This window comes from Piliocolobus tephrosceles, chromosome 9 (genome assembly GCF_002776525.5).
Source record: "Piliocolobus tephrosceles isolate RC106 chromosome 9, ASM277652v3, whole genome shotgun sequence".
NCBI classification, from domain to species: Eukaryota; Metazoa; Chordata; class Mammalia; order Primates; family Cercopithecidae; genus Piliocolobus; species Piliocolobus tephrosceles.
In genome coordinates this window covers 33358489-33371689 of record NC_045442.1, presented here as the reverse complement: position 1 = coordinate 33371689, position 13201 = coordinate 33358489, and the positions used below count along the sequence as shown (strand labels likewise).

The following is a 13201-nucleotide window of genomic DNA, read 5'->3' as shown; positions in this document are numbered from 1 at the left end:
TTTCCACACTTTTAAAATGGAATAATGGGGTACCCACCTCCCAGGGTCACAGTGAGGATTACAGAAAACGATTCTTGTGAATTGGCTGGCAGTAATAACTCAATACTTGCCAGCTATTCTTATTACACATCCAAGCCCTTTCGCCTGCTGCTGGGTGAAAGCACATGTCAGTGTTTCCTGTTTCCACAAAGATTCCAAAATTACAACCTGCCAGTCTGAAGAATCTCCAAAACCTCCCACACGCATCCTGGAGGCACGGGCATGGGGATGGGACTGTTTGCCCGGGGCCTGAACAGGATTCGTGCGCGTAGGCACACACACCAGCCAGACTGCGTGCGGCCGGAGTGGGGTGCAGTCCCGGGTGAGCAGCGCGTGGCTGGTGGGCGGGGCAGAGCCATTGTTCGCAGGCGGACTGAGTCCGCAGCGCTCGCCCGGGAGGGAGGCGGGGCTTCCTGCGTCCCCGGAGCTCCAGATCCCGGGGTGGCGGCCTCGTCTCCCTGCCACGCGCCTGGGGGGACGGGAAGACGGGACGGAGTTGTGAGTAGTGGGCGTCCCCCGAGGCTTCCCCACTGTTTCCTGAGAAACTTCCCCAGTGCCCACCCAGCCGTTCGCCGTGTGCCCGCGGGCCGGTCCTGGGCGAGACTCCGCGCCCCAGCCCCAAACCGGGTCCCCAGTCCCTTCCAGAGAGAAAGCTCCTAACGCAGGGTGCCGGGCAGAGGCCCAGCGGCGGGTAGAAGAGAAGCTGAGATGGAGAAAGGGAGGGGAGGGGGAGCGAGGAGCTGGCGGCAGAGGGAACAGCAGATTGCGCCGAGCCAATGGCAACTGCAGGACGAGGTGGCACCAAATTCCCTTCGGCCAATGACGAGCCGGAGTTTACAGAAGCCTCATTAGCATTTCCCCAGGGGCAGGGCAGGGGCAAGGGCCGGGTGGTGTGGTGTCGGTGTTGGCAGCATCCTGGCGCCCTGCTGCGGTGGTTGCGAGCCTTGGCCTCTGTCTCCCTCTCCCGCCCTCACCTCCATGCGTGGCCGCCCGCGCCAGTCAACTCCGCGCACTTTGCCCCTGCTTGGCAGCGGATAAAAGGGAGCTGAGGAAATACCGGACACGGTCACCCACTGCCAGCTCTAGCCTTTAAATTCCCGGCTCAGGGACCTCCACGCACCGCGGCTAGGGCCTAGACACCCAGCTAGCGTGCACGGCGCCGCGGCTCAGCGCGCACCGGCGGCCTTCGAAACCGCAGTCCTCTGCGGCCTCAGCCCCTGGAAAGTGATCCCGGCATCCGAGAGCCAAGATGCCGGCCCATTTGCTGCAGGAGGATGTGAGTTTCCCAGCCTGGCCCGGTACTGCAGAGTTGCCGGCGCGGGCTGGGCTTCCAGGGGACGGGTTGGTGGCAGAAGAGAGGGGAGAGCTCCGCGGAGGACTTGGCCATGTTTTTCGAGTTGTGCTGCCTTCAGTGAGTTGGGAATGTGGATTGTAATTTGGGGACTTGAGTCTCCAACTTTTGTTTCTTGAGCTTTAAAGAAAAATCCGGTCGTGCTGGTGCTTTTATGAATTATGCGGGTTTTCCTTTGTGTTCGTGGGGATGCGAGTGCTTTGCTTCTCCTTCCTACTGCCGCCTCCCCGTAGGTTTCGCGCCCCTCGTCCCCCGCCCCTACTGTATCTGTACAGTTTCTGGGAACTTCTCTCCGTTGCATCTCGGATACACCCTACCCTCAGTGAACTCCGGCGCTGGGGAAGGGTCTTTGCTGTCCACCCTTCCCCCAGCGTGATTAGAGAGCGGAGCGGCCCCAGCTGCCTCTACGTGTCTCTTCTCCTGACTCTCCTCTTCCTCCCCCTTCCAGATCTCTAGCTCCTATACCACCACCACCACCATCACAGCGCCTCCCTCCAGGGTCCTGCAGAATGGAAGAGATAAGTTGGAGACGACGCCCCTCTACTTGGAAGAAGACATTCGCCCTGATATCAAAGATGATATATATGACCCCTCCTACAAGGATAAGGAAGGCCCAAGCCCCAAGGTTGAATATGTCTGGAGAAACATCATCCTTATGTCTCTACTACACTTGGGAGCCCTGTATGGGATCACTTTGATTCCTACTTGCAAGTTGTACACCTGTCTTTGGGGTAAGCAGCCTCCCTGTCCTCCTGACCTAGTCCTCCAGGTACTCACTGCTCTTTTAATAAGGTGGGATCTTACACAGGACACCAGCCCCTCCCAGCCTCCCAGCTGGGGTTTTTCTCAGGCATTTTCTTTGGTTGCTTCAGGCCTAGTGGGCTGGGAAGAGCCTGGGGGTACTGAGATGCAGGAATGTCAATGCTGGGGGTTGAGAGCTCTGGGACCTTGTGATTGTGGGCTTTGAAGTGTAGACCTGTGCTGGACAGTCAGCTTTCCCTGAAAGAGCTTTTCTGTTTGAGTCATTTGCTTGGCTGCCTGTCCCACCCCTGGACAACCACAAAAGAATCAAAGCCCTCTACCTGGGAGGCATGGGAACATGGTACTAAACCATTGGCTTTCTAGGGTCTGTGTTGAGCAGTCATGGGCTAGCGCAACGGGAAACTACTCAGGGAGAGAGTTTATTGGAAAAGCAGGAACAGAGAGGTTATCCACGAAACTATTTTGACCTGACCCCTTGGCCAAACCAGGCTTCTTCGTTACAGAGGAAGATGAAGCTCCCGTGTAACCCGAGTCACAGAGATGTGTGTTGCTCTGTTACTCTACATTCCAGGGTGCTGCATATACCAGTCAACAAAATGCTCTTAGAATGAAATCAGGTTGAAGATATGTTTCATGTTCCATCCCTCATCCAGCCTGCTTCAGGCCCCCCTCCTGATGCCATGAAGTGCCAAGAATTCTGCACCTTCCAACACCAGTCCTACCCATTCCTCCTTGCCAGGGACATGGAGGCCAGGCCAGAAAAGAGCCTTAAGAAAAGAGAGCCCGGTCTTGAGGCTGCTGTAATGAGGGAGACAGTTCCCAGTTTGTCCCTGACCTGCCCTTAGCTCAGCTCTTTCAGGAACCCATTGGTATGGCCTGATGGCATGGTTCTGCCGCCTGGATACACACATGCGCTTTGCAGGTTTTTTCACCTCTGCCACTATGAGCCTAAGTTGGGAAGGGAGAGCAGGGAGCTCTGCAGAGGTAGGGCCCCTGCATTGCTACTCTCTAAGGGGTGGTGAGCCAGGACTTCTCCTCCAGAAAACAACTTGAGGTTTTTCAGAGCAGCCTCAGGTGTGGGATACTTTCTGACAGCTCGCTCTTGCTCTTGAAGGGTAATTATGTAGAAGAGCTGGGAGGCCAAGTTTTAGCTGTTTCCCTCAGGACCCCTCTTAGGTCTTCCGAAGATAGTGAGATCTGGTTCATTGAGCTTTGTTTCCAGAAATCTTCCAGGTGCTACAGTGAAATGCAACTGAGAAGAGCCCCTTTGTCAGAATCTCAGTTTTTCTAGGTACCACCTGTGGGCAACAGTACTTTTTTAGGATTGGGAAGGTAGCATTCCTTGGGTTACATATGTGTCACAGCTGTGACACAGACAGAACAGGCCAGGTGCAGATCAGTTCATCTGCATACCAGGAAGGGCTCTTGTATTTGTGAGGGGAGGGCAACATCTGTTGTCTGGCCCCTCTGAGGATCCAGCAGAACTTCAGTTGCAACATGAGGGATGAAGAGCAGGGATAGCATTCCACAAAGAGTCAGTGGATGCCTCTCTCCACCCTTTCTCCCCAAGAGGATAGTCTTCACCAGTAGTTTTCTCACCTGCAAGCTCCTTCCAGCCTTAGCACTCCCTGTAGGTTTTCTGAAGCCCAGAGTTTGACCCAATTGCCTCTGCTTGGTTACCCTCAGTTGCTAGTGCAGGGAGCAGAATTCCATCCCAAAGTCAAGGCTGTGCCTTCTACATTTTTTTGGTGACCTGCCCATGGGTGTGTGCTGTGCCTTTGGGCAGAAAAATGTGGCTCACAGAGACTGGATGGTAAACTTACTGTACTGGGCCCTTTGGTGGATGGCTTAGCCGAAAGAATGACCATCTTGATAAGGGGATATCAGAACTCTGTCTTTTTTTTTTTTTGAGACAGAGTCTTGCTCTGTCACCCAGGCTGGAGTGCAGTGGCCGGATCTCAGCTCACTGCAAACTCCGCCTCCCGGGTTCATGCCATTCTCCTGCCTCAGGCTCCGGAGTAGCTGGGACTACAGGCGCCCGCCACCTCGCCCGGCTAGTTTTTGTATTTTTAGTAGAGACGGGGTTTCACTGGGTTAGCCAGGATGGTCTCGATCTCCTGACCTTGTGATCTGCCCATCTTGGCCTCCCAAAGTGCTGGGATTACAGGCTTGAGCCACCGCGCCCGGCCAGAACTCTGTCTTAAGAAACAAGGAGGATAAGCGGAGGAGGGTCAGAAGTCTCAACCTGGACATCTTCTCTTCCCACCTTCAGAATTTAGGAGCTTCACCTTTCTTGTTTTAATCCCTATGGACAATGTTAAATTAGCAACTGGTCGTGATTCCAGCATTTCTTATGATGGAGCAATTTTGAGAGCCTTAAATCTCTTTCATTTTGGAGTCTCCCAAAGGAGCCCTTAGGGTAGGACTAAGGAGAATGCCTCTGGCAACACTGAGAGCCAGCGGCAAAACCATTCAAGTCTCTTTCTTAAGGCCAGAGCAATGAGATGTTGCTTAACCATCAGTTTGGACATTTTCTTCCCCTGGGGAGGAGAGAGGGAATAAATCTCCAACTGATTTAAGCCCTTCTGTTTGATAGACTTAGAGGTATTTCTAGAAAAGGCACCAGAGTGCCTGAGTTCTTTCCCCAATTTGCCTGTTAATATAGGATCTTATATACGTTCTGAGTCAACTTGCCCCAGGGTCTTTTTTGGCAAGTAACAAGCCCAGAAGCTCCCTTGCTCATTAGAAAGGGCTCTGGCTCAACTGATGGTTTTTACAGTAAGGTGCAGGTTAGATACTGTATCTGGGGAGATGTCAATCGCCACTTGGCTTGAGGGCGGATCACCTGGGGCCTCAATCCCCACTCTGAGGGAATGTGGAGAGAGCTCTTCTTAGGGCTGACTCTGGCTCTATGGCTCTCCTGGAGACCTTATAGGAGGAATAGGAGAGAAGAAAGGAGGTAGGGTTGGGGGAAAAGGAGGTTGTTTAGGAAACAGCAATCAATGGCTGCAGAAGAACACAGGACAATTTGTTACAATGTGTGGTGTCTCCAACTGCAACTAAGTTCTGTGGCCACTGAGGATCTATTGTTTCTAGCTGTTTCCCTAGGAATGAAACATTGTTAACATTCATTCCTAGGAATGAAACATTGTTAACAGTTTCTACCAAGGCCACAGCTTCTGCCTGCTAGAGCTATGGAACAGAGAAAGAGATGGGTACACCTAGCAGCCCACTTCCTGCCTTGGCCTCCCAAAATGCTGGGATGACAAAATGGTTCACGCTGCAGCTGGCCCTCTGCTGTTATTTTAATAACACCCTTGCATATGGGTCTTGAGCTCTGCAGGAGTAGTTTGTGGCCCTTAAAACCTTAGTGAAGACCTAGATAGAGGTGAAAGGAAATAGCTAGGCCCTGGGAAAATGCCTTTAAGATGAAGAATGAGTGGTAAGAGCACTATTCTCTCTCCTGCCTTCCCAGTTAGAGATTATATCTGGCACCTGTTGAGTCTGCAGGTCTCTAGGAAGGTGAGGGAAGACAATGGTGGGGTGCTCCACTGACAGCTTGAAGAATATCCTACCATTGTTTAGAATGAGCATTGCCGGGTGAGAGTATGGGCTGACAGGGATGTAGCAAGGGCGAGACAGAGGAACCGTGCATGTATCTTGGGGGAGGTGGATGGTATAGCTGGAACGTGAAATCTCTGGTAAATCTTAAGATACTGTGCAAATTGGATTTATGCACAAATTGGATTAGGGCTAATTTTTCCCTGATATGTCCACACTGCCTGCTAGAATATTTAAATGCCTTTTTGTACCAGTTGATAAATGGCCATGGTCTGAATGCCCTAAAAGTCCCCTACAACTAAGTGCTTCTCAAATTGGTCAGTGCCCAGATTGTACTGGCTGTTATTTTATTTTTCGAGATAACATCTTTCTCTGTTGATCAGGGCTTGAGTGCAGTGACGGGATGGTGGCTCACCACAGCCTCGACCTCCTGGGCTCAAGAGATCCTCCCACCTCAACCTCTTGCGTAGATTATCTGTAGAGACAAGGTCTCCCTATGTTACCCAGGCTGGTCTCGAACTCCTGGGCTCAAGGGGATCTTCCTGCTTTGGCCTCCCAAAATGTTGGGATGACAACGTGGTTCACACTACACCTGGCCCTCTGCTGTTATTTTAATAACACCCTTGCTTATGGGTCCTGGGCTCTACAGGAGTAGTTTGTGGCCCTTAAAACCTTAGAGAAGGCCTAGATAGAGGTGAAAGGAGATAGCTAGGCCCTGGGAGATTGCCTTTAAGATGAAGAATGAGTGGTAAGAGCACTATTCTCTCTCCTGCCTTTCTGACTCCTTAGTTCCTGGGATTCCTTAGCTTATCTTTTTTTCCTGGGTTGAGAGGCTGTGAGGTGATGATATTTTTCAAGTGGTAAAGTCTAAGGGACGTGATCATCCCTAGAGTTCATGGTAAAGCCAATTCTCACTCAAAGCCTGAAGAAGACAGTTTCTGGCATCCAGAGAGTGTCGCTGGCATCCTTTCCCAGATGGAACTCACACTGATTGGTGACTCCCCCCGCTGTCTTCTCCTGGCAGGGTTATTCTACTATGTTATCAGTGCCCTGGGCATAACAGCAGGAGCTCATCGTCTGTGGAGCCACCGATCTTACAAAGCTCGGCTGCCCCTGCGGCTCTTTCTGATCGTTGCCAACACAATGGCATTCCAGGTAAGAAGCCATCTCTGCTCAGCCGTTTGTCCTCCACCCTATCGATGGTCCGGGGACAGAAAGGAGGGACCAGCCAGAGGGGAGCCACGCTTGGAGAGCCATCTCACTTTCCTCTCTCCTGTGGTCACCTCAAGTGCCAGTTCAGTCCTTAAGTCCATGAAGAATGAAGAGACTTCTGAGTCTTGGAAGAGGGAACTGGAAAATAAATGGAAAATATTCTTGATGTGTAGGAATATTTTTGATCCTAAGGTCCCTCTGTTGTCACACATTCTGGCTGTTGTGGCTCTCCATCATAAGGGCCTTTGGCACATAAGCCAGAGACTGACCTTAGATTCCTGGGCAGACACTGGACAATAAATTCACTATTTAAGGTAAATATCTTAGGGAGGCAGAGCTGGGAGGCTCATTGGAGCCCAGGAGTTTGAAGCTGCAGTGAGCCATGATACCACCACTGCACTCCAGCCTGGGTGACAAGACCCCAACTTTAAAAAAAAAAAAAAAAAAATTAAAAAGTGAATAACTTAGGACTCCACCACAGTGGGATTGAAGCTGATGTTCCCAGACTCATGAACTCTTATTTTCAGATAACGAGAGCAAACACTTTTATGTGCCTGGCACTATTGTAAGCATTTGATATAAAGTCCTCACAACAATCTTAGGAAGTAGATACTATTATCCCCATTTTACAGATGAGGAAACCAACTTACAGAGAGATTAGATAGACCAACCCAACATTGTGGCCCTTTCTTGGGCTGCCATGGTGGCTAAGTAAAACAAGGCAAAAAGTTTAGAGCAGGCAGGGCACGGTGGCTCACGCCTGTAATCCCAGCACTTTGGGAGGCTGAGGCGGGCAGATCACGAGGTCAGGAGATCGAGACCATCCTGGCTAACATGGTGAAACCCCATCTCTACTAAAAATATAAAAAATTAGCCGGGTGTGGTGGTGGGCACCTGTAGTCCCAGCTACTCAGGAGGCTGAGGCAGGAGAATGGTGTGAGCCTGGGAGGCGGAGCTTGCGGTGAGCTGAGATTGCACCTCTGCACTCCAGCCTGGGTGACAGAGCTAGACTCCGTCTCAAAAAAAAAAAGTTTATAGCAAAGATGGGATGAAGGGAAATGGGGAAAGGGAATGCATCCATTATAGTCATTAAGCTGTAGCAATGGGCAAATGATAGCATATGGCATGGGGCTTAGCTTGGAGCAAGAGCAAGAAAGGAAACCAATTTACTGGTGGCAATGTCCCAAGAACTTACCACATTTGCATAATCATCTCTGCCATAGCAACTTATACCTTGAGGGCTTCCAAGGTTGTCCTGTGGAGCAAAGGGAAGGAAGAGAGATATTGGTACATTCTTTAAGGGATGGAAAAAGTCATGAAGAAGCCCAGAGGTCGTTTGAAAATGCAGTCATGATCATGAGTTGCCTGCCTGGCCTTGTTATTGGGTTGTATGAGCTCTTTTGCAAGGCATCAGAATGGTGCACCCTGCAACTTTATCTGCTGATTGGGACCCTAGGACACAAGACTGCCTGCCTCATGTTCTCCATGCCCAGGGATTAGGTACCTCATGAGGATCTTTTCCAACATTCCTTGCTTAAAGAATTGCAATGTTCTCACTTCTTGAAACTCTCTGAGCTCTGTATGATTTACCTCCGTTCCACCCACCATATAACTTTCCAGAAACAGTAGTCCCATTGCTATGGTCCTGGGACTTTAAGTTGCTTTTTCTACTTAAGCTTCAGTGACAAGTTGGGAGAAGAGGGGAGGCAACTCCCTGACTCCTTTGGAGCCCAGATTCCTGGATATTTTGTGAGGCTGGGCTGAGCGCCTTGGGCTCTTGATACCTTTCCACTGGGAGTCTCCTAAGAGGGTGTCTATCCTCAAGCCTTACATTCCTCTTCTCTCTCTCCCCAGAATGATGTCTATGAATGGGCTCGTGACCACCGTGCCCACCACAAGTTTTCGGAAACACATGCGGATCCTCATAATTCCCGACGTGGCTTTTTCTTCTCTCACGTGGGTTGGCTGCTTGTGCGCAAACACCCAGCTGTCAAAGAGAAGGGCGCTACGCTAGACTTGTCTGACCTAGAAGCAGATAAACTGGTGATGTTCCAGAGGAGGTGAGTGAAGCCCTGATGGAGGTGGGGATACGGCCCTGACATCTGGTCATTAGGGACCCCATTTTTTCTCCTAAGACTTATAAAATATAAGCTGAGAAATTTACTGCGTTTGCGTGTTCACAATCATGACTTAAAATCCCAGTTTTTAACATCCCACAGGCCCATAGCCATAGACTATTGCTCCATTTCTTTCTCTCTGAGCTATCTTAATTAAACCCATTGCATTCAACAGATATGTATTGTCCTAGGACAGTCATAGATTCAAAGATGTTTATAGCCTACTTGCCTAGGTTTGTTTGTTCATTTGTTTTTCAACAGAGTCTTTCTCTCTTGCCCAGGCTGGAGTGCAGTGGCACAATCTTGGCTCACTGCAGCCTTGACTTCCCAGGCTCAAGCAATCCTTCCACCTCAGCTTCCTGAGTATCTGGGACTACAGGCACACACCACCATGCCCAGCTAATTTTTTGTAAAGACAAGGTCTCCCTCACTATATTGCCCAGGCCGGTAGCTTAGTTCTTACCTTCAAAAAGTTTGTAGCCTATGAGGGGGTGGAGAGATAAGCCAAGTATCCAGATAACCATGGTATAAGGCAGAATATTTTCTGTACTATGAGAGGTATAAAGGAGAGGGAGATTGCTCAACGGGCAACACCAAGGAAGTGTTTATGAAATAAGTAGTGTTGGAATCCACCAACGGATAGAAATTTTTACAACTATGTGTGGGGAGAGACAGTGCAAACAGAAGAAACAGAATGAGCTAAAGCATGAAGCATGTTCTAGCAATCGAGTCCTTTTGCTTGAAGTATAGGGTGTGGGAAGAAGTAAGACTAGAGAGACTAATGCCATCCTTGTCGAGTTCTAAAAGCAGACTTAGGATTTAATTCAATAAGCAATAGGAAGGCATTACATCTTTCGAACTGCAATGTGGCATAGGTAGAGATGTGCTTTAGGAAGGCTGCTTTTAGAACAAGTGTAAGAAACCATTGAGCCAAAGTGAGAGGTAGGGACATAAGTTAGGAAATGAGGACCCCTGCTAGTGAAGCAGTGGCAGAAATGGAAAAAAAAGTTGGGTGCAGGGAATGTCAGTCATGTTAAAATCAAAGACTTGACTACTGAAGGAATGTAGGGGATCAGTGCCCTTGGAATGTCAGTGACCTGGTCTACATTGAGAATGAAGATTGAGAAAGGGCTTCCAGAGGGACAGATAGCTGCAGGTGATCAAGGACACTCAATGGGCCTCTGAGGGAAAAGATGACCAAAGAACTAGGGGGTAGCTAGCAGAAAATGGAGGCATGACACTAAACAGACTGAAAAAGAGTGCTGATGAAAAAGAGAAAGGAGCCCAAAGGCAGATGGGAAAACCAGCCAAGGATGGAGAGACATCTGTTCATTAGTTTGTAATTTGGACCTCACCTATTTTACCAACGTGGTATTATGTGCGAGTAAAAATCAGCGATGGCTGGGCATGGTGGCTCTTGCCTGTAATCCCAGCACTTTGGGAGGCTGAGGCAGGAGGATTGCTTGAAAGTTCAGGCATTCGAGACCAGCCTGGGAAACATAGTGAGCCCTCATCTCTACAAAAAAATTAAAAACTAAATGGGCATGATGGTTCATGCCTGTGGTCCCAGCTACTCAGGAGGCTGAGGTGGGAGGATCTCTTGAGCCCAGGAGTTAAGACTGCGGTGAACTATGGTCATGCCACTGCACTCCAGCCTTGGCAACAGGGTGAGACCCTGTCAAAAAAAAAAACAAACAAACCAAAGTAAAACGATGAACTTAGAGTCAGACAAGCAAATTCAACATGGAAGAAAGAGACAGCCCATCCCAATTCGTATAGAAGATCCATGTAGGTGTGGAGTCCCCCTCCACTGACCTGGTGTCTGCTCTATCACTGTAGGTACTACAAACCTGGCTTGCTGCTGATGTGCTTCATCCTGCCCACACTTGTGCCCTGGTGTTTCTGGGGTGAAACTTTTCAACACAGCATGTTTGTTGCCACTCTCTTGCGATATGCTGTAGTGCTTAATGTCACCTGGCTGGTGAACAGTGCTGCCCACCTCTTCGGATATCGTCCTTATGACAAGAACATCAGCCCCCGAGAGAATATCCTGGTTTCATTTGGAGCTGTGGGTAAGTCAGCTGTCCAAGCAAGACTACATCCAGTGGTCTGCTGATTAGGGGATTAGGCTAGGAGCCAGAAAAACTAGATAAACCTGTTTTTGATGGCTACTTTGTATCTCCATTTTTCCACTATAAAACTAGGGGGCAGTATACTGGAAAACCCTTTTGAGAGTCAGGCAACATGTTTTATGTAAAAATGAAAGGATAAGAAAGAAAACACAAAAAAACACTGATCTTGATTCCAGGTTCTAAAACAATTTCCAAATGCCATGTATGCTCCAGGCGCGGCGGCTCACGCCTATAATCCCAGCACTTGGGGAGGCCGAGGCGGGCAGGTCACCTGAGGTCAGGAGTTTGAGATCAGTCTGGCCAACATGGTGAAACCCTGTTTCTACTAAAAACCCAACCAAACAAACAAAAAAACAGAAACCAAATGCCATGCATGATGAGCACCTTGGAGTTTTCCTTTCTTTCATCAACTCTGGGCCAGACTGCAGTCTTGCTTGAGGCAAGGAATGCATAAATAGAACAATGGGGTCATCTGAGTGGCCAGTAAGCCTGGTGTTTTATGAACTTCAAGTACACCACACAAAGTATTTTTTATCTTATCCACTCTACTCAGATATGCCTTGCTTTAAGTGTGTGCCATGCCTTACTGTTTGGTGATGCCATTATGAAGAGCATCAAAATAACTGCTGGTGGCCCTTTACTACCACCTACCATCTTGTCTCCTCTCATCCTCTGTTTTTCTCTCTTCTATTCTGGGCTAGGAACATCCCTTCCCCTAACATGCCTTCAGGAATCTCCCAGTAAAGCAGTGGGATCACAAGTTTCTGCTCAATTCTCTAACATTGATCTTTTCCTTTCTTTTCTAATGAGACGGGGTCTCACCATGGTGCCCAGGCTGGTCTTGAACTCTGGGCTCAAGTGATCCTCCTGCCTCAGCCTCCCAACGTATCTACATTTTTTTCTCTGACCCTCTTTCCAACTGAATATAGACTTTGACCAAGGCCCTGAATGAGTTTTCCTTAAATAGATCTGGTGACCTCTTCTCTCCAGTAATTGGTGCTATTTGTCATTCAGTAATATCTAGACAACCACACTACTCTACACATTTATGCAGGTCATTGCCTAACACTCATTTTCTTTTTCTCTTAAAATCTTCCTTTATATTCTCAAAACCATCTTTATTATCTTTTAAATTGTTGTTGTTGAGATAGAATCTCACCCTGTTGCCCAGGTTTCAGTGCAGTGGTGTGATCAAGGCTCACTGCAGCTATGACCTCCTGGGCTCAAGCAATCATCTGGCCTCAGCCTCCCAAGTAACTGGTACTACAGGTGCATGCCACCATGCTTGGCTAATTTTTCTACTTTTTGTAGAGACAGGGTTTTGTCATGTTGTACAGGCTAGTCTCGAACTCCTGAGCTGAAGTGATCTGTCTGCCTTGGCCTTCCAAAGTGCTGGAATTATAATAGGCATGAGCCACTGTGCCTGGCCTACTTTATTAAAAGGATTTATTTGTCTAGGCATGGTGGCTTACACCTGTAATCCCAGCCGAAGTGGGTGGATCACTTGAGGTCAGGAGTTACAGATCAGCCGGGCCAATATGGTGAACCTCTGTCGCTACTAAAAAAAAAAAAAAAAGAAAGAAAGAAAGAAAGAAAAAAAGGAAAGTATAAAAAAATTAGCCAGGCATGGTGGCACGTGCCTGTAGTCCCAGCTACTCAGGAGGCTGAGGCAGAAGAATTGCTTGAACCCAGGAGGCGGAGGTTGCAGTGAGCCGAGATTGTGCCACTGCACTCCAGCCTCGGTGACAGAGTGAGACTCCATCTCAAAAATATATGATAGGCCGGGCGCGGTGGCTCAAGCCTGTAATCCCAGCACTTTGGGAGGCCAAGACGGGCGGATCACGAGGTCAGGAGATCAAGACCATCCTGGCTAACCCGGTGAAACCCCGTCTCTACTAAAAACACACAAAAAAACTAGCCGGGCGAGGTGGCGGGCGCCTGTAGTCCCAGCTACTCCGGAGGCTGAGGCAGGAGAATGGCTGAACCCGGGAGGCGGAGCTTGCAGTGAGCTGAGATCCGGCCACTGC

At 49.2% G+C, this 13201-nt stretch overlaps 1 protein-coding gene and 1 long non-coding RNA gene across 3 annotated transcripts in view; one reads left to right on the top strand and one right to left on the bottom strand.

Annotated features, from left to right (window-relative positions):
* Positions 1–824: 824 nt before the first annotated feature.
* SCD (stearoyl-CoA desaturase) overlaps positions 825–13201 on the top strand; it is a 19368-nt gene continuing 6991 nt past the window's right edge. The window contains exons 1-5 of one of the 2 annotated variants that reach the window (XM_023206428.2): positions 825–1315; positions 1839–2121; positions 6738–6868; positions 8780–8985; positions 10882–11114. In XM_023206428.2, the coding sequence (XP_023062196.1) occupies positions 1289–1315; positions 1839–2121; positions 6738–6868; positions 8780–8985; positions 10882–11114 (880 nt within the window). In that variant the 5' untranslated portion in view covers positions 825–1288. Of the gene's footprint in view, positions 1451–1838; positions 2122–6737; positions 6869–8779; positions 8986–10881; positions 11115–13201 lie in introns of both variants that reach the window. The other variant, XM_023206427.2, reaches the window with a different exon arrangement.
* Positions 5960–13201, bottom strand: part of LOC111538806 — a 19068-nt gene continuing 11826 nt past the window's right edge. Inside the window, exons 2-3 of the long non-coding RNA XR_002730469.3 lie at positions 8121–8180; positions 5960–7063 (exon numbers count right to left, since the gene is read on the bottom strand). This is a non-coding gene — a long non-coding RNA (uncharacterized LOC111538806). The remainder of the gene's footprint in view (positions 7064–8120; positions 8181–13201) is intronic.